At 37.4% G+C, this 20,067-nt stretch overlaps 1 protein-coding gene and 1 long non-coding RNA gene across 2 annotated transcripts; one reads left to right on the top strand and one right to left on the bottom strand.

Moving 5' to 3' along the window:
- Positions 1-1,164: 1,164 nt before the first annotated feature.
- LOC127831087 (uncharacterized) lies at positions 1,165-3,435 on the bottom strand. Its single transcript, XM_052356075.1, has 2 exons — positions 3,413-3,435; positions 1,165-2,806 (listed from the first exon to the last, which is right to left on the bottom strand). Exons 1-2 carry the CDS (start codon positions 3,433-3,435, stop codon positions 1,165-1,167), a joined length of 1,665 nt encoding a protein of 554 aa, XP_052212035.1.
- Positions 3,436-3,742: 307 nt separating this feature from the next.
- LOC127831680 (uncharacterized) lies at positions 3,743-16,714 on the top strand. The gene is made up of 3 exons (XR_008026455.1): positions 3,743-3,879; positions 4,352-4,453; positions 16,476-16,714. It is a non-coding gene; the product is annotated as an uncharacterized LOC127831680 (long non-coding RNA).
- The last annotated feature ends 3,353 nt before the right edge of the window (positions 16,715-20,067 follow it).

The raw sequence follows: 20,067 nt of genomic DNA, 5'->3' as shown, positions 1-20,067 counted from the left end.
ATACGGTATTTTAGAACTTTTCTTTTTTCGTCATTCGTGGTTGACGGTCCCTTTCAGTAGATGCAGAGAATGACATTGACAGATTTTCAGTTTGAAATTATATTTTTAATATGCTTTTAATCATGATTTTCACAGGGATTGCATCTACGCTTGAAATGAAAACCTGGACCTCCTGGCCACCGATGCTGGTCGTCTATATCGTAATCTTTGTAAGGTTTGACAGTGCGAGAGACCCATTTTAACTAAACAATTAAGAATTAAGTTACATTCAGAGTATGGTTTATTTAAGACTTTTGCAGTATTCTTCTATTCTTTCAGGTTAAAATGTATATAATCACTTTACCTATCCACTTAAACATGACAGGACTTCCATGACAGCACTTTTGGAAATACTTTGACAAAAAAAGAAGAATTAATTGATTCGTGTTCAGTTATGCGACACATCTGATAAATCTTATTTTTACACATGTTTAGTATCGTGCTAATTCGTTACACGTTCTTCAAATCAAAGACTACGCCATTAAAAATTTGAAATGACGATTGAGAGATCTTGATATTTTTTTCTAAAGAATGCAGACATAAACAAAAGGAATATATATATAGTCGCCTTAGCGTAATGGATAATGTGTTCGCTGTTCGATCCACAAGTTGGGAGCGTTCGCTACTGTCTTCCTATTAAAGCGGGTATATACGATTATGTCAAATATTTATGAATTTATATAGAATGTGTAATACACTTATTATATATATATTTCAATATAAATTAAAATAAAAGTTAAGAAGAACATGTGTCGAAAAATGCGAAATAAGCCAGATATTTAATTCTGAAATTGAAAACGGCTGTACAGCCGAATTCGCCAGCATGTATACCATACATGTACGATGTGAATCTAAACTTAGTTTAACGGTTTATTTGAGTTCCTGCAACGATATCTATTCATACGACACACGAACACTAACTCCAATCCTAATACAAAGACGAATGCTTCGGTTATTGTAGGAAAATATGTACGTCACAATCAGCTCGGGGCGCTTATTTGTCTGTGCTGCATTTTATGAAATTCGGCTTTAATGTATAATTTTTCTTGCCTATTTTGTGTTAATGTAACATATTTTATCAATATATAACAATTAAACACATATAAAAAATCGTATATACCCGCTTTAAACACCTGAGTACTGCTTCCACCCAGAGACGGACTCGAGACCTGAGTACTGCTTCCACCCAGAGACGGACTCGAGACCTGAGTACTGCTTCCACCCAGAGACGGACTCGAGACCTGAGTACTGCTTCCACCCAGAGACGGACTCGAGACCTGAGTACTGCTTCCACCCAGAGACGGACTCGAGACCTGAGTACTGCTTCCACCCAGAGACGGACTCGAGACCTGAGTACTGCTTCCACCCAGAGACGGACTCGAGACCTGAGTACTGCTTCCACCCAGAGACGGACTCGAGACCTGAGTACTGCTTCCACCCAGAGACGGACTCGAGACCTGAGTACTGCTTCCACCCAGAGACGGACTCGAGACCTGAGTACTGCTTCCACCCAGAGACGGACTCGAGACCTGAGTACTGGTTCCACCCAGAGACGGACTCGACACCTGAGTACTGCTTCCACCCAGAGACGGACTCGAGACCTGAGTACTGCTTCCACCCAGAGACGGACTCGACACCTGAGTACTGCTTCCACCCAGAGACGGACTCGAGACCTGAGTACTGCTTCCACCCAGAGACGGACTCGAGACCTGAGTACTGCTTCCACCCAGAGACGGACTCGAGACCTGAGTACTGGTTCCACCCAGAGACGGACTCGAGACCTGAGTACTGCTTCCACCCAGAGACGGACTCGAGACCTGAGTACTGCTTCCACCCAGAGACGGACTCGACACCTGAGTACTGCTTCCACCCAGAGACGGACTCGAGACCTGAGTACTGCTTCCACCCAGAGACGGACTCGAGACCTGAGTACTGCTTCCACCCAGAGACGGACTCGAGACCTGAGTACTGCTTCCACCCAGAGACGGACTCGACACCTGAGTACTGCTTCCACCCAGAGACGGACTCGACACCTGAGTACTGCTTCCACCCAGAGACGGACTCGAGACCTGAGTACTGCTTCCACCCAGAGACGGACTCGAGACCTGAGTACTGCTTCCACCCAGAGACGGACTCGAGACCTGAGTACTGCTTCCACCCAGAGACGGACTCGACACCTGAGTACTGCTTCCACCCAGAGACGGACTCGACACCTGAGTACTGCTTCCACCCAGAGACGGACTCGAGACCTGAGTACTGGTTCCACCCAGAGACGGACTCGACACCTGAGTACTGGTTCCACCCAGAGACGGACTCGAGACCTGAGTACTGCTTCCACCCAGAGACGGACTCGAGACCTGAGTACTGCTTCCACCCAGAGACGGACTCGAGACCTGAGTACTGCTTCCACCCAGAGACGGACTCGAGACCTGAGTACTGCTTCCACCCAGAGACGGACTCGAGACCTGAGTACTGCTTCCACCCAGAGACGGACTCGAGACCTGAGTACTGCTTCCACCCAGAGACGGACTCGAGACCTGAGTACTGCTTCCACCCAGAGACGGACTCGAGACCTGAGTACTGCTTCCACCCAGAGACGGACTCGAGACCTGAGTACTGCTTCCACCCAGAGACGGACTCGAGACCTGAGTACTGCTTCCACCCAGAGACGGACTCGAGACCTGAGTACTGGTTCCACCCAGAGACGGACTCGAGACCTGAGTACTGGTTCCACCCAGAGACGGAGGTTGTTTCAATAAGCCTTATTCTTTCGATGCAATCGAGCTTACTTGAAAATATTTAAGCCAATAGACTACCTGAGTTCATGACTACTTTCTTTTGTATGCTGATTATTAACACAGTGGTGATTTATATAATATAATGCAAATATATGTGTGTTGGTTCTTTTGCTTGCATTACTTGACATAACTGCCGAAAATGAAACCGGAAATTCTAATAAAGGCAGTAATTAAAGAAAAACGGGAAAGCCAAAAAACGATTCAATTTGAAATGCAAGGGGGATGTGAAATCTCAACTTGTTTGTTTTAAAGCAAACTTATTGCGCCATGACACTTACGCTGTGAGTCATGCACAAGGATCAAGCAGGATTTTAAAATATTAATACAACATGGAACTGCCTCGATAAATCATGATCAAAGATCAAGATTGTTTTGACACAACTAACACCTCTATTTCGATTAAAGCTCTTTATGTAAGTCCCTTTTACCGCTCAACAATTGCCAGTGTACAGGTGTATAGCGGCTAAACTGCAAATCATTTCTCTTTGCCACTTGAGGTATTTTCCCACGCGACTGTCGCATATGTTTTAATCGATCCGTTAAAATGTCGCAACTAAGTAAATCAAATCCCTCACTTAAAGCCTTGTAGCGCCCACATTGCGGTATTTCAAAACCTATTTCGATGAAGAGATAACCAGTGAATTGGCTAGTACACTCCGCTATTGTCAGCTCTCAATTTTATCTTTGTAAATGTTTACAAAGTAATCTAGGCATTTATTTTTACCTTCCAAATGCGCAAGATGGGCGGAGTTTTCCCATACATTTTTCTGCCATATACGCCACGTGTTTGCAGTCACTTTGGCGAGATTGACAAACGCATAATCTTTCGCCTAGCCGGCTCGACCAATCAGAATCGTCATCAAGACATAATGGCGGTCACCGACATGCCCACATTTAAACCGATTGGATTACAAGGCGTTTGATGATTTAAACGAAAGGAATTTGAACGCAGGTGTAAGATAGAAAGCGTGTGACAGCAGTCGTTCTAATATATGATATCATTGATCCTCAAAACGGAAAAGGACATCGTTAGTCACAAGGCGTATGTATAATGACAATCTACATATTTAAACAGTCGAGTTGACACAGAATTCATATGGTTGGTAAATATGGACGGCTCACATTTATGTGTTTGATAAAATATAGCTAATCGAGGATACTCTCGATTCCTTGCTATGAAATGTCTTCTAAAAGCATGATCAATTAGAGATTTAGGATTGCCATTTTGATAGGAGCAATATAATAATAGACTGCATTGACGGACAAAAATTGTAGGCTCATCAAACCAATCTCAATGAAAAATGGATGTACATTTTGGTGTTTTTTTTTATTTTTAAGTTTTAAACAACGATCAAATATTGTTGGTGATAAAAGGGAATCATATAAGAAAATGACCTCAAGTTGTTTAACTGTTTTTATTTAATTTCTTGGTAGATCTAGATCACATTATAATACATGTATGTTTTTAATTCAAGCGCAACAATATAGGGAAATATATCACCTTCTTCTCGTAGATGGATACGCCGGCATTCTGTGCAAAGGTAGCCGCTGCGCTATAGGTCCTCCAGGCGGCGGAAGAGCTTCGATTGCACCTTGGTCTCCGCCTCCCAGACGCGGTGAAACATATGATTCGCGTTCTGAGAAAACTGGGCATAATCCATGTGCGAAAAGTGTCGTCCCAGATTAGCCTGTGCAGTCCGCACAGGCTAATCAGGGACGACACTTTCCGCTTTTATGACATTTTTAGCTCACCTGTCACAAAGTGACATGGTGAGCTTATGTGACTGTGTGATGTCCGGCGTGTGTGCGTGCGTGTGTGCGTGCGTCCGTCAACAATTTGTTTGTGTCACAAATAGAGTAGAGGTCACAGTTTTCATCCAATCTTTATGAAATTTGGTCAGAATGTTCATCTTTATGAAATCTGGGTTGGGATCGTATTTGGGTCATGTGGGGTCAAAAACTAGATCACTAGGTCAAAAACTAGGTCACATAATAGGTCAAATATTAGAAAACCCTTGTGTAGACAATAGAGGTCGAGGTTTTCATCTAATCTTTATGAAATTTAGTCAGATTGTTTATCTTGATGAAATCTGCGTTGGGATTGTATTTGGGTCATCTGGGGTCAAAAACTAGGTCACTAGGTCAAAAACTAGGTCAAATAATAGAAAAACCTTGTGTAGACAGTAGAGGTCACAGTTTTTATCCAATCTGAAATTTGGTCAGAATGTTTATCATGATAAAATCTGGGTTGGGATTGTATTTGGGTCATCTGGGGTCAAAAACTAGGGCACTAGGTCAAAAACTAGGTCAAATAATAGAAAAACCTTGTGTAGACAGTAGAGGTCATAGTTTTCATCCAATCTTTATGAAATTTGGGCAGAATGTTTATCTTCATAAAATCTGGGTCGGGATTGTATTTGGGTCATCTGGGGTCAAAAACTAGGTCACTAGGTCAAAAACTAGGTCAAATAATAGAAAAACCTTGTGTAGACAGTAGAGGTCATAGTTTTCATCCAATCTTTATGAAATTTGGTCATAATGTTTATCTTCATAAAATCTGGGTTGGGATTGTATTTGGGTCATCTGGGGTCAAAAAATAGGTCACTAGGTCAAAAACTAGGTCAAATAATAGAAAAACATTGTGTAGACAATAGAGGTCGCAGTTTTCATCCAATCTTTATGAAATTTGGTCAGAATGTTTATCTTGATGAAATCTGGGTTGGGATTGTATTTGGGTCACCTGAAGTCAAAAACTAGGTCACTAGGTCAAATAATAGAAAAACCGTCAACAATTTGTTTGTGTAGACAGTAGAGGTCACAGTTTTCATCCAATCTTTATGACATTTGGTCAGAATGTTTATCATGATGAAATCTGGGTTGGGATCGTATTTGGGTGATCTGGGGTCAAAAACTAGGTCACTAGGTCAAAAACTAGGTCGCTATGTCAAAAACTAGGTCACTAGGTCAAATAATAGAAAAACCTTGTCACAGTTTTCATCCAATCTTTATGAAATTTGGTCAGAATGTTTATCTTGATGAAATCTGGGTTGGGATTGTATTTGAGTCATCTGGGGTCAAAAACTAGGTCACTAGGTAATATAATAGAAAAACCTTGTGTAGACAATAGAGGTCACAGTTTTCATCCAATCTTTATAAAATTTGATCAGAATGTTTATCTTGATGAAATCCGGGTTGGGATTGTATTTGGGTCACCTGGGGTCAAAAACTAGGTCACTAGGTCAAATAATAAAAAAACTTGTGTAGACAATAGAGGTCACAGATTTCATCTAATCTTTATGAAATTTGGTCAGAATGTTTATCTTGATGAAATCTGGGTTGGGATTGTATTTGGTTAGTCAGGTGAGCGATTCATGGCCATCATGGCCCTCTTGTTCGTTTAAATGAAGTCTCTTCATAGCAAAAATCAAGTTTAGGCGGAAAGTGTCGTCCCTGATTAATCTGCACAGGCTAATCTGGGATGACACTTTACGCACAAGCATTATGCCCGGTTTTCTCAGAATGCGACTCATATTATATAAAATTGACGCATTTGAAAAAAGATACATTATCAATGTCTGCATTTGAGTTTCAATGATATTTAGCCTGCAAAGTTAAAATGTTGGTCTCAGGAATTTTTTTGAGCTTCCACAAATTTTTATTTGTAGGCCATTACGGATGGTTTATGCTCTTATAACCTCCGCGTATCCTTATATGCGTATCCTTATATGCGTATCCTTATATAATTTGTTATATTTATGACCGATGCCAATGTATGTTCGCGTGGATTTGGTTGGAATTATTTAGTTCATAAAATAGCCTCTTACCAAAGTCGGGTAATTACCGAATTCGTTCTTTTGAAATAACTATATTGTTATCTACCATTGCTTACAAACAAAAATGGAGCGATTAATTTTCAAATCCAGTTCAACATATGCTCGATGTTGTGTACATGACAACCATAGCGATGTGAAGCTCTTGTGCATATAGCAAGTACATGTATGTTTTCGTTAGCATATTGACAATGTCCCTTTAAGTTTAAAGCGTTGCGGGGTTATGTAGGAAAAAAATGCAAAAATGCGCCCCCTTTAATAATTTAAATGCGACGCAATCCAATCCATCCAAGGACAAAAGGGCAGGCATAGACAGTGATAGCGGAAACCCGATCTGAATCGCCCCTTGTCAAGTTAACTATTCAACATCCTGTCAGAAGTGTGGGAAAATCGCCTGGCGGATGTTTTCAACTCTCTAAAATTGTACAACTATACAAAGTAGCCATTATTAATTGCGTCTACTGGCAATTTGAGGCGTTTGGCGACCTTTGAAGAAGTTATGAAGCCGATCAAAGCGTTCGCGCGTCGCGGTCCCATTTTTATGAAATTAATAAGTGGTCTTTTCATGTCTCGGTGATTTTCAAAATAGGTGTGGAGACCGCTAAGGAAACGTATGGTTTTACGTGACCGCGGAATTAATGGATAGAAGCATTATAATTCCGTAAACATGAAAGTTAATTGGGCGTTGGCCTTCTCAATACAAACTTGCATACTTGTCGCCGAATACAAATAGGAGTGTTGTTTATGCTTGAAATTTACAAGTACTATTTAAGTGTTCGAGGATAAGAAGTTCAATTAAGTCTCAAAGTTTATTTTTTCAAACCAAATGCTTCTTTTATTAATCCATTTATGTATAGCGTCTAGAAAAAAAGCCTTGGCAAACAGCGTAGACCCAGATGAGACGCCTCATGATGCGGCGTCTCATCAGGGTCTGCGCTGTTTGCTTAAAGGAATTTCTGTAAGAAATTTTCTAAATATAGAAATAAATATACTAGAAATCCCTTATTTTGGAAATAGATTGATCCAATTTAGAAGGATGGGAGAGTCCACTAGGCATAAATGGGTTAATATCACTTGACTGTTAAGTTTGTTAAAACGCCAGGATTATCTGAAACAGTGAAAACATAAATTATTTTCTCCTCTTTAGTCATCGAACGTTTCATAGTATATATACATTTTTTACTTGATAATTGATTACTATTAAGAAGGAGTACCGACATTATATTTTTCAGAACCACAGCTTAAGAAGCATTTTAATACTACTAGAATAAACAAATCGGGCCTGAATCTGCGACATTCAGACGAAAATAAGACTAAATAACTATGATCACGTTAAATGTAATGCAGGGGAGGCGCCTTAACGTTTTTGACAAAGTTTTATAAAACGGTATATATATTATGTAGATTAATGTATACCAGAGTAGTAGACTTAAATCACTTTAAACACTTCTAATATATGATTGATCGCAAATCATATTTACATTTGAGTCGTGCTCTGAAAAAAAGGAGTTTAATGCATGTGCGTAAAGTGTCGTCCCAGATTAGCCTGTGCAGTCCGCACAGGCTAATCAGGGACGACACTTTCCGCTGTTATGACATTTTTCGTTTTAAGAGAGTCTCTTCTTAGCAAAAATCCAGCCTGCACAGGTTAATCTGGGACGACACTTTACGCACATGCATTAAACCCCCTTTTCACAAAGCTCGACTCATAGATATATGTAAGGTTTCTCTGATAACCTGTTAAGATAAACAACCGTTATTTATGAGTTAATTGTCGTCATAAACCGGAGCCTAGCATCACGAACATACTTAAGTCATTATTCGGACTCAATTTAGATGTGTTTATCAATTTTAAGGATGAGGTTGGCCATCTTAACCAATTTGGTGTTCATATACGTTTTCTCTTAGCTTTGATTCTGACTAAACTATGAGTTTAAGGATGAATATACACCGGTAATACTGTTCATATGGCTGAGATTTTGAGATTTTCACGAGCTGACCGTGCTTTGCAGTGCTTAGTTAAGTGGAAATCAAATCACCTATTCTGAGAGGAGCTACAAAATTGAGGACGTTCGTGATGCTAGGCCTAAGTGTCTAAACTTATTAAATTAACCGTCACGTTTTCTCTCGTGTGACTTAACAACAGTGTTAAGGGTGCCATTTGCATGCATAGGACGGTGTCTAGACAGAAATTAAGAAGCAAGAAAAACGCAAAAAAAGGAAAAGAGTGGCATTAAGACAAACCGTATACGGCGATACAAGTTCATATTTCTTATCAATGACGTGATTGTTTTCGCTTTTCTTCGGTCGCAACGGCTAATGTTGCACCTATCATGATGTCAATGCAGAGGCTTATACCACCAGGATCGCTTTATTTTCATAAATCCCGTATAAATGATACTTAAGTTGGACCCCACCGAAAGTTGCGCAAATACTGCACAGCACGAACATGCACGGTCGCTCGAGAAGAAAATGACAATGAATTGAGTCGTGCTATGTGAAAAGCTGGTTTATTGCATGTGAGAGATGTGTCGTCCCAGATTAGGCTAATCAGTGGCGACTCATTCCGCTTTTATGAGAGTTTTCTGTTTACAGAAAGTCTCTTCTTAGCACAAATCCAGTTTAGGCGGAAAGTGTCGTCCCTGATTATCCTGTGCGGGCTGCACATGCATTAAACCCATTTCCACAGAGCACGGCCCAAGTGTATCTCACGCAACAAGGTGACGATTGTGAGTGTATAATTAATTTTCTATCTAACACGGTTTCGTACATGATCTTGCATACACTCAACAAATATTATCAACACGAAACGTATTGCGTATTATTATTATTAGACTCACTTTGATACAGCGGGGCCGATGCATGTTCTTAAAGTGTCGTTCCTGATTAGCCTGTGCGGACACTTAACGCACTTGCATTAACTCAAGTTTACCCAAAGCGATGCTATTATTTTTATGTATTCCATTGTTTGCATGAAATTTCAGCATTGATAAGTCAAATGCAAAGATAAGTGTTCGTGAAGTCATCAGTCCGGAAATATAGCAGATCTATCTGTAATTTAATGGACGTGTGTGTACAGAGATGTGCCTTCGTGTGTCCGCAAATAACTTATATAAATTATTGGGAAATGATTCTTTAAAAAAAACAGTGCGTCGAGCTCAAATTCTTTGTCAATGTCTAATATGTCGACTCAATTAATCTCGAACGGATCGGAAAAGCCCATTGTGAGTATTCAGTTCGTTTTTTTCGGGTTATTGATTGTTGATACATTAATTGTCGTCTGAAATGTAATAAGTTATAAAAGTTATAAAAGTAATAAAGACAACAACAGTAGTTCTCGAATTTCAAATCCCGGCATTGCGCTGGTTGAGACGGTTAGCATCAACCGACATAAACAAAGAACAACAACAACAACACTAAACAACAACCGTAAAACACGACAACGATCCAAACGAGGTGTACATCTTTGATATTTTGCAATTAATTCCGATAGGACAAATTATTAAAATAAGATGATGCTCTAAATAATATTTGATTTTCTATTGACAGGTTTTATTGATATGCTGCATATGTTTGAATGAACGCTTTTGAGGTGATTTTATGCAACAGAATATCAGAAATTGATAATTAACTTATTCAAATAAATAACGCGTTTACAAAGTAATGCTTATTGCGTGTACATATTTATTCTTATTTACATACCATCTTCAACGCATCAATTTACAATTTTAAACGGCCATTATAATATTTGCTTAGTAGTTACCACCGTGGAAATGAGTCAGTATTTACAGAACAGATAACCTCTTGTAAGATGGGTGTTTAAGGCTTAACAAAAAAATGCATTTTATATTTTTTTATAACCAATCTAAAGATATTATCGGCAGGATTTAAACGTCTATCAAGAGCTTTTGAAACCTTAAAACATACACCTGTGCACGGCGCTTGAAGTAGGGTCATTGTATCAATCGCTTTTTAATTTCGATTTAAAACAAATTTTACACCGAGGTGCCTATTAATTAACATCCACTTGTCGATTCAGCGGAGAGTATTATAACCGTCATATTAATATTCACTATACAAATGACATGCCTTCGCGAGGTTTTGAACGCTTAATATTAGTGCAACTCGCACCAACCCATAATTTAAATCCGAACGTTCGCTAAAACATTCCGCATTTTAGCACACATCTCTCTTATTCATGTTTTTATAACACGTCATTTCTTCGTTACAGAAATATTGCAAGAATAAACATAGTGTTTTTGTACGGACGGTTATGCTAGCATTTAATCATAAAACTCATACTTGTTTCCGTAAATCAAGCGTTTTGTATGTTTATAACACGCGACAAAGAAGTCTCTAAACCTAGACTGGTTCGATATAAAGGCGCGTGAAGGCGTCAAAGAAAGCTTGGTCGAGTCGTTAACCAGTCGAAGAATGCACGATATTGCACGTGCGGGCGACGCCGGACATTATCCGAACAGGAATTGGACATTTCGCATGCCGTGGCTTTCTAATTAATAGCCTCTTGATACGGCGGTGCAATGGAATGCATCGGTTTGTTTTCCTGTCGCCAGAAAGTGTCCCTTGGGGGTAATTACTGGGACATACCTGTGCATATTTGCGCATGCGCATTATAAATCCTTACGCCGTTTGTAATCGATAGCTGATGGCGGTGATTATGGCAATTTGCTTGTTTAACAAGACTTACAATTTATTTTAAAAAGCCGAGAAAAATAATATGTATAATATATAAATATAAAATATATATACATATAATCTTAAAAGATCGTGTATTAAAATATCAATACAATAATGTGATTTATTGCGACAATGAAGTTTTATTAACTAAATGTCAACAAATATCAAATAAAGCTATTTGTATTATAAATGTAAAACATTAATTACATATTACAACACCATTACTAAGTAAGAAAAACACCTTACCATAAATGATTAAAATAAACCACACTATTTTGCATAGCTAGACATTCCAGACATTTATGAAAGTAAACAAAAATATATAATAATTCAATCATTGAGACGAGTACATGACAATGCAATTTTCATTCAAGTTAAAAAATACGGAATCTTATCTTTGTTATATAATAATAATAATAATAATAATAATCTCTTTATTTACCGAAGGTAACTCATTAAGACAACACATTGATACAAAGTCATGCAGACAGTTTAACAATGGCAATCTTATTTTCAATGAGGCCTTCAAACAACTATGGTATGTATAATGCATTTCTACAGTATAATGCAAACATGCAGACTTTGACGGACATTAGAGTACTGTAACAGTGTAATAGAAGTGTCATAAAAAGCAAGTATATTATATGACTTCTCTTATACTATTAATTTCTCTTCCGATAATGAAATGGTCTCAAGGAACAAATATTTATAAACAGAAAGTATTTAAGAATATAAATGTATTGTTGATTACATTTTCCCATATGCACACACTCTAACGCACGCACGCACACACACACGCGCGCACGCACACACCTATACACACACACACACACACTTATACAATTACCATATCTTAATTAACACGACCAATATCAATAACAAAAAGTTAACAAAACAGCCGCGTACATTATTGTACAAAGTCAGAGTTTAAAAACGTGGAATACATAATTCTTGAAATAGTTAACGATTGATAGAAGCGGCTGATGTACACAAATATTATAATTACAGAAAACCATATTCATAACCAGTGTTGTTCACAATAGGATATGAAATTACCCAACTGTTATGAAGAATAGCCTGCACCTCCTTGCTATATAAATAGTTTGAAAAAGCAATATGTATATTTGATTGCAGATTTTAAATCTGCAGTAATCATTACGACACTTATGGAGGAGTATTTGACTTTTGAATAAGAGGAAAACAGAAAAATGTTACTACGCGTGAGACTCATTTTGCGCCTCAAAGAGGAAATATTTCTTAAGCCTATGTTTGAAAGTGGTGAGAGTGAGAGATCGGCGAATACTAACCGGTGTGTGGTTCCATATTTCCATACCAGAGTAACTAAACGACTTTTTTAAAAGGTTTGAGTGAGGTGTTTTATGCGTCAAATCATTGTTTGATATCGATCTTAAATTGTAATTATTGTTTTTCACCAGTTTTATCAAGTCGTCAATATATGTGGGCGTTAAATTATGAAGAGATTTGTAAATAATTATACCTGTGAAATATTTACATCTGTTTTCAAACGAAAGCCATTGTATTTTTTGTGATAAATCATAATAATTTATATTTAAGTCATTACGTAATATTACTCTTAAAAACCTTCTTTGCAGTTTTGATATTCTGTTTATGTCTCTAGTATTTGCATTTTGCCATGTGACACATCCATAATCAATAATTGGTGTTACATACGCATTATAGAACATAATTTTCATCTCAGGTGTTAGAAAATATTGTATTCGCCTGAATAGTGATAATTTCGATACAAGTTTTGAACAAGTTATATCAACATGGGCCTTCCAATTTAAATGTTTATCAATATGGATACCTAGAAGTTTTTGGGTTGCAACATGTTTTATTTTTGAGTTATTTACAAACAAATTTAGATCTTCTGAATGTTTAAGTTTTTGGCGTGATCCTATAGTCATGCAAGTAGTTTTATCTGGGTTGACTGCCATATTATCAATATCAATAAGAATAAGGGTCCGTCTTTTGGGATGCTCCTTTTGCAAATTTTAAATGTAAAATCATATATGTTAACAAACAAAAACAAAACATCAACTTAAAATAATTAATAAACACAATCGCGCATATACATTTATTGACATGGTGTTTATGATTTAAATAAATTGTCATATGTTGATGTGGTAATCATTATAATATGACTCGCTTGTCATCATTTATTTATTGCACAACCAACCAACTTTGACGTATTGAATGTACACAGTCGTCTTGACCAACGCCGAACACCGGCGACAGAAAATAATTGTGTATGTCTCAACAGGGCGACAGGAGCCTGTCCAGAAAGTGTGGGAACTTTCGCCTTCCTAAGGTCTCCTGTCTGGGACATTTAAAGGCCGGAATTTGCATTTTCCAGTCCCATTTTTCATACACCTGTCCGAAGGACGGTGGTCTCTTTGAACTGACCGCTATGATGAAATATCTCATTAATCACCGCTCTATCACCCTTCATTATCCCTGTGTTATCTCGTTATCTAATTATATTCGCAGTGAGCATTGACGTCTTGAATTCTCTTTTCCAAATAATCAACAAAAGTTCCAAATTTATTTCCAATTAAGAATTATTGGCGGTATTTAAAATCCGCCGTTATCTTGAAATTAGATTTGGGAGATTTTTTAGATCGCGAAAACTCCTTCGATAAAGTTTGTAAGAGAATGTGAAACGTTTTTGAAGATGGGTGTTATTAATTGGTTTCTGTAACATTAACCTCTTCAACGATACCGTTTCATTGATGTCGTCTATTAATTTTCTTTAAATAAACAGTCACAACATTTTCACAAATCATGGGCTTCGTCGAAGACGCCCTTTTCTTCCTCTGTTTTTTAATAGAATGAATTTTAGTACAGGTCGCGCCCCTCGTTTATAAATGTTATATCGTGTAATGAACACGCGACCAACGGTAGTGTCCAATTTCTTGTCAATAGGAAATAAGAAATTTGGAAAAAATGGTGTTTTGATCTTTGGTGTCAATTTCAAATACTGGTGGTTAATAAATGAACCACGAAAAGGTATGGCGTTTGATAAATATAGAAAAGCAGATTTCGGGTGCGGTTTCATTAAGATTCCATCGATTAAAAGAGATGAAAACACATTTATTAATAATAGTTTTATCATAAAGTTTCACTTTATATAGAAAAGCCAGTGCACTAAATAAAATATTCATTACAATGAAATCGATTCCTAAAGATTGAATTACTGAACTCAAGATAATGAGTTTCTGATTAGTTTTTACTTTTTAACAGTTCAAAAAACACAATTTAGATGAACCAAAAAATGTTCCATAGATATACATGTATATCACAATTTACTTTTGCGTATCAAGTCATTATACAGCTATTTAAGAGTCCGTTTTTTCGCACCAATTGCACATTTTGAAAGCAATCGTTCGATGTCATTAGCGATTTAATTGGGTAAAATTTGCCTTCACTAAAGCAAAAACGTGAAATGGCTTTTAAACTCCTATATCCACAACTTATAAAGATCCTACCGTTTCCAAATGGGTTATGATTGTGTGTTGCTGTACATTGGAGGATCAATTAATTTTCTTTCAATCGCACACAAATGGTCGATTTTTATTAAAAGTACAACTCAAAACTGTTAACAAAACTATATAAAACCTTAGCATACTCGAGATTTCGCAGTCGCTTTTTTAAACCTCGGCTCATTATCCCCACCTCCGAAGTATCAATTGTGGCGTCATTGATTAACGACTGCAAATAGGCGCTATGCATGACCCCTTCCGTTTTCGGCAGTATAATTGCGTGCATAATCGAAATATTGGTTCAAAAGAGTGTTAATTTATTGAAAAACATCAGTTTCAAAATGATTTTAGTTTAAAATGATGTATAGGATTTTGCTTTGCCGTCAATACAGTTAAGGTCTGATTAATACTTTGCAAACTAATTTTATTGCGACTTTACTACCCATTATCGAAGCCAACTACGGAGCGTTCGATTGGTATTTCGTAATAAAATCGAAATTTGTCACAATACTTCATAGTTTTTGACAAAGCACTTTATGTTCAGTGTATAAAACTTTGTAGTTCACATACCAAGGTCTTCGTCTAAGTCATAACTACAATGTATGTTGAAACAAAAATTGGTGGCAACTCAGATTTAGCATTTTAATCGACAGTTTCATCTTCACTAATTCGAAAGCACACATGCAAGACGCCTAAATGCGCCCTATTGTTTATAAAAATGATAACGTTATTTGCTTCCTTACGCATCAGAGACCATCGTCAACGAGTCAACAAACAACGTGACGTAATTTCGGGAAGTGGTGATACTCGAAATCGCGTACCTGTTGATTTTGTCGATGGGCCGATTGCCGCTAATACCCGGCTAGTAATTAGAAGTGACAGCATTACATAAGGCACCTCTTCAACAGGTCGTTTGATCGACATGTTTGTTAAATATTGTTTCGGGGCACTTCGACATCAAAGACGACCCTTTGAAAATCCGGACAGCCTCACATTAGCGCAACACTTAAGGTGACGATAATTGTTCGTAATCGTGAGAATCGCACACTTCTTTGGTTTGTGCCCCTTTATTACCAAACAGCCATTTACATACATGTATGTATGTATCGCGTATCAATGTCGAAATGTTAGAAATTACGGTACATTTCAATTCGCAATGACAATGACAACTAGCGGCACATAGAATCTGCATATACGTTATTGGTATCGTTATATATTTTTGTATCAAGATTCAAGATTTCATTAATACAACATTTACAGAAGGCCAATGGTCCATGTGGATTGTGGACACATTTAAGTACATGCAATTGATAACAACATGTATATTTACTACCGGTGTATGCATATTTCTGATGGGTACTTTATTTATGAGTAAGCGAGGTTGTTGTCCATTATATATACTACCTACATATATAAAATCGATCATCAATGTTTAACATTGTAGAGAAAATGTTTGGTGTACAACAGAAGTAAATTTATGTCAGTCTATGCACGTGTATCGGCACATTAGATTTGAAAATCAAGTTAACGACACTAAGTTTTGGAAAACATTCCTCTACTGTATGGCAAATATAATGACATTTTGAATGTGATTTTTTTTATTTCAGACAAAAAACCTAACGCAGACTACCGACAGGAGTGTCCAAAACAGCATTCCTCCAACCTTCACAAATATGTTAGAAAAGCTTTAGTTACAACAATGTGGGTACATGTGCACCGTACATTTCTCAATTTGGACCGATTTTGGTGCGGAGGTTGTAGCGTAAAGCGTTTAATGGGAAATTATAATTGAAAAACATAAGTGTTAAGTTTCAAACCACAAAAACGTTGATTAAATAAAACTAGAAATCGGTATTAATCTCCTCAGACATATCAATTATACAGGTCTACCGTCGGTATGTGATGCTAGCCCAGTTGGTAATTTTAATTTTTTATCAATTTCGCATGAAGTTGAATTTACAAATTCTTCTATATTAATACCACAACAGCTTAGTTGTAAAAGTACGCAACTAAATGCGTCCGAACGTGTTAAACTAGGTCAGAATTGCAGCGAACAAGTCACTTTTAAGGCAGTTTTTAAAAACAGATTTTTTTTATAATTATTGGGCTAGATTATCTTTTTTCGGCCATAATCATGCTATTAGGGATTTGTGTTTGAATACCATCGTTGTTACTTTGTCTCACATATTACACGCAGTTATATCTGAGTATAAATCCGTCCATAGATTAGTCAGAAACCTTTTAAGTACTTCCGACCCCTTTTAAACAACCGGTGACATCGTGGGATGGGACCCGTTGAGCCCCTTTTAAAGCCTTTACACCTCAATTTCGAGTATCAGCTATCGATTAAAACGTATGAATGAAATTCCTCGGCGATATTATCATCAGGAAGCTATGCTGCAAAGTGTTCATTTTACAAATGACTCGAGAGGCCCACGCGCACCTGTAGCCGTTCCCATCAGCCTTTGTTATACCGAAACAAGAAATAAAGCCCTGAGCTACTTTTGATGAAAAATAAATTGATTGTTTTTAAATGCACAAATATCGAATTGATACGCGTTTAAAAGCTAGATGTATCGATAAAAAGCACTTGCTGCATGCCGTCTGGCTTTCTGTACGCACAAACGATTTTCGGATACCCTAACCTTGACTATTGCTACCGAAAATCGGTGCTTTCCACTCTGAAACAATAACAATACAGTTAAACTTTGCATTAAATTTTGTGAATTTTCGTATTCCCCTTACTGGTCAATGCTTGTTTTATCATTTGTCAGTACGGATAATAATTGTATTTTCTATGATTTTACACATCAGTAGCATATTTATATTCCAAAGAATGTCATTTTGACGAATATAGCCCATTCTTTAACGAATGTCATTTCGACAAAAATAGTCCATAATTTAATTGATTTCCAAAGCTGGCTCACTGTTCAAAACTTCGCGAGGAGGCGTGGGAAGGGCGTAAACTTACATCGATCTTTGGCGCCGCCGCGCTTTCGATTTTGTATAGATTTTATCATTTTTATTGCATTTCGCTCGGCTTCAAATGAGTGTTTTTTTACGACCCCTTTAATTTCGTGATATAAACATAATTACGAGAGCATTTCCGGATGAAATCTGAATCGACAATTAATCAAACGCGTTTGTGAAATCAAAGAATTACTCAACATGAGGCGCAAACAGTAAAATGGCTCTTAAAATGTTAAAAACACTCCCGACAAAAACAACTCGTTTTTCATGACGCATTTTTTTTCTCTCACTGTGGGGTTAACCCTTTGCATACAGTTAGGATCCTGATCAGACGCCACGTTTTCTGACGTCTGATCTGGATTCAAACTGTTTGCAAAGGCCTTTAAAATTCGGTTCCAGCACTGAAAGAGTTAATATAAAGTACAAATTTTACATTGAACACCACTGTGTGAATTTATTACCATAGCAATATTATTATTGACGTAAGCTTTAAACTTTAACGGCTTATTCTCTTATTTACATCCAACAGAAAGGCGTGATTACTTTTTTGTTGAAAGATGTGTGAACATAATAAAGTACCGCGTAGAAATGAAGGAATGAAAAAATTAAAAGTCGTATCAATGGAAATTAAAATGATCATAATCGAAACGAAATTTTGGCAAAGGCAAACACAGTGAAACTCTGTATTTGCACATATTACAAGATTCAGATCAAAATTACGAACACCAACTATAGAATAAAAAGATAAACATAAATAAACTGAGGATTAATTATTGAAGTTGGGACAAATATGTCGAGTTTAATATTTATTTTGTGCCGCGTTTTGAGAAAACGATTCTTTATGCGCGTGCATAACGCGTCGTCCCATATTAGCCTGAGCGGACTGCACGACACTTTCCGCTTCAACTGGATTATCGCTTAGTAGATACTCCCTTTAACTCTTTCAGTGCTGGAACCGAATTTTGAAGGCCTTTGCAAACAGTTTGGATCCAGATGAGACGCCACAGAACGTGGCGTCTCATCAGGATCCAAACTTTTTGCTATTCTGATAGTATTCTTTGAAAACAATCTAAGAAAATGCTTATTTTAGAAATTCTTCAGACGACATTTTAGCAGACGACAAATTTTCCAGCATGCAAAGGGTTAAACGAAACCCACATGTGGACACAATTACAATAACAGCGGAAATTTGTGTTCCTGATTAGCCTTTACTGACGTCACTTACTAATCTGGACCGAAACTGTACGCAAATGCATTAAGCCCCATTTCACTAAACGCCCTGTATTTAAATTATTGGTTCTTCTACAGAAAAAGTGTTGCGACAAAACAAGGTTTCAGGTTCGGGCCGTGTCGGAAACGATGCTGCGTTTTTACGTGTTTTTGCGGTAACTGGTGGTACTAATATTATAAAAAAAAAATTAAGTACTACATATACATAATACTTAGCATGGGAAAGTGGACTTAAAATCTTTGCGTCGTCCGGAATGCATTGATTAGTATTGCCCCGTATCTATTCGTACAGTCTGACCTCGGCCAGCTGTATACGCCTTCAGTTGATTTATTGTTGAATGATAGGGAACGAATGATCTAGAGCGAAATAGCAAGAGGCTGCGCCTAGCTCCTTTATGTTTTCCCCATCCAGCCGCTCTGGACAGGCCAACACAAAAAGTCTGACAATCTTTTGAAATGTAAGTCGTTTTTGCAAGGATGTAATAGCAAATAAAACAATGTCGACACTAACTATGCTTTAGAACTTATTTACAAGTGTTTTACCAAGATATTGTTTGAATTTAGCCTATTACATGCATAGAAAAATGTCACCAAGGTTTGCCCACCTCAGACTCACGTTATAATGCGTAATTTGTAATAACCGTTTACCTAAATCCTAAAGTGCATGACATCATGCCTACACATTGAGCAATAAACCCATCATGATTTTCAGTCGACAAATATGAATCAATAGGAGAAAAAGAATACTAAGTCGATAATATAACATCCTATAAAATCACACGCAGTGTCCGTCTGTATTATGTATTTAATCTTATTCCCCAATAGAAACTCAAATCCATTGACAAGGTGGATGATGTACTTTTATATAATTGCGGGTACATGAAGAAATTCAGAACACGATGACTTTACTGAACTGAATTAAGCATCAGTCTGAATGGAACGAATTCAGTCGACCGGAAGGGATCGCGGACGCAAAGGAGGCGTGTAATATGCGGTCTA

This window comes from Dreissena polymorpha, chromosome 5, assembly GCF_020536995.1.
Source record: "Dreissena polymorpha isolate Duluth1 chromosome 5, UMN_Dpol_1.0, whole genome shotgun sequence".
Taxonomy (NCBI): Eukaryota; Metazoa; Mollusca; class Bivalvia; order Myida; family Dreissenidae; genus Dreissena; species Dreissena polymorpha.
Note: the sequence above shows the minus strand (reverse complement) of the source record. Positions and strands in the feature narration are given on the sequence as shown.

Bases quoted from the DNA above. Each gene is read 5' to 3' on its own strand.
- LOC127831087 (XM_052356075.1), bottom strand. From the start codon at position 3,435: ATGTGGGCGCTACAAGGCTTTAA. The intron at 2,807-3,412 runs GTGAGGGATTTG...TTGCATCGAAAG, and splicing joins TGGGCGCTACAAGGCTTTAA to AATAAGGCTTATTGAAACAA.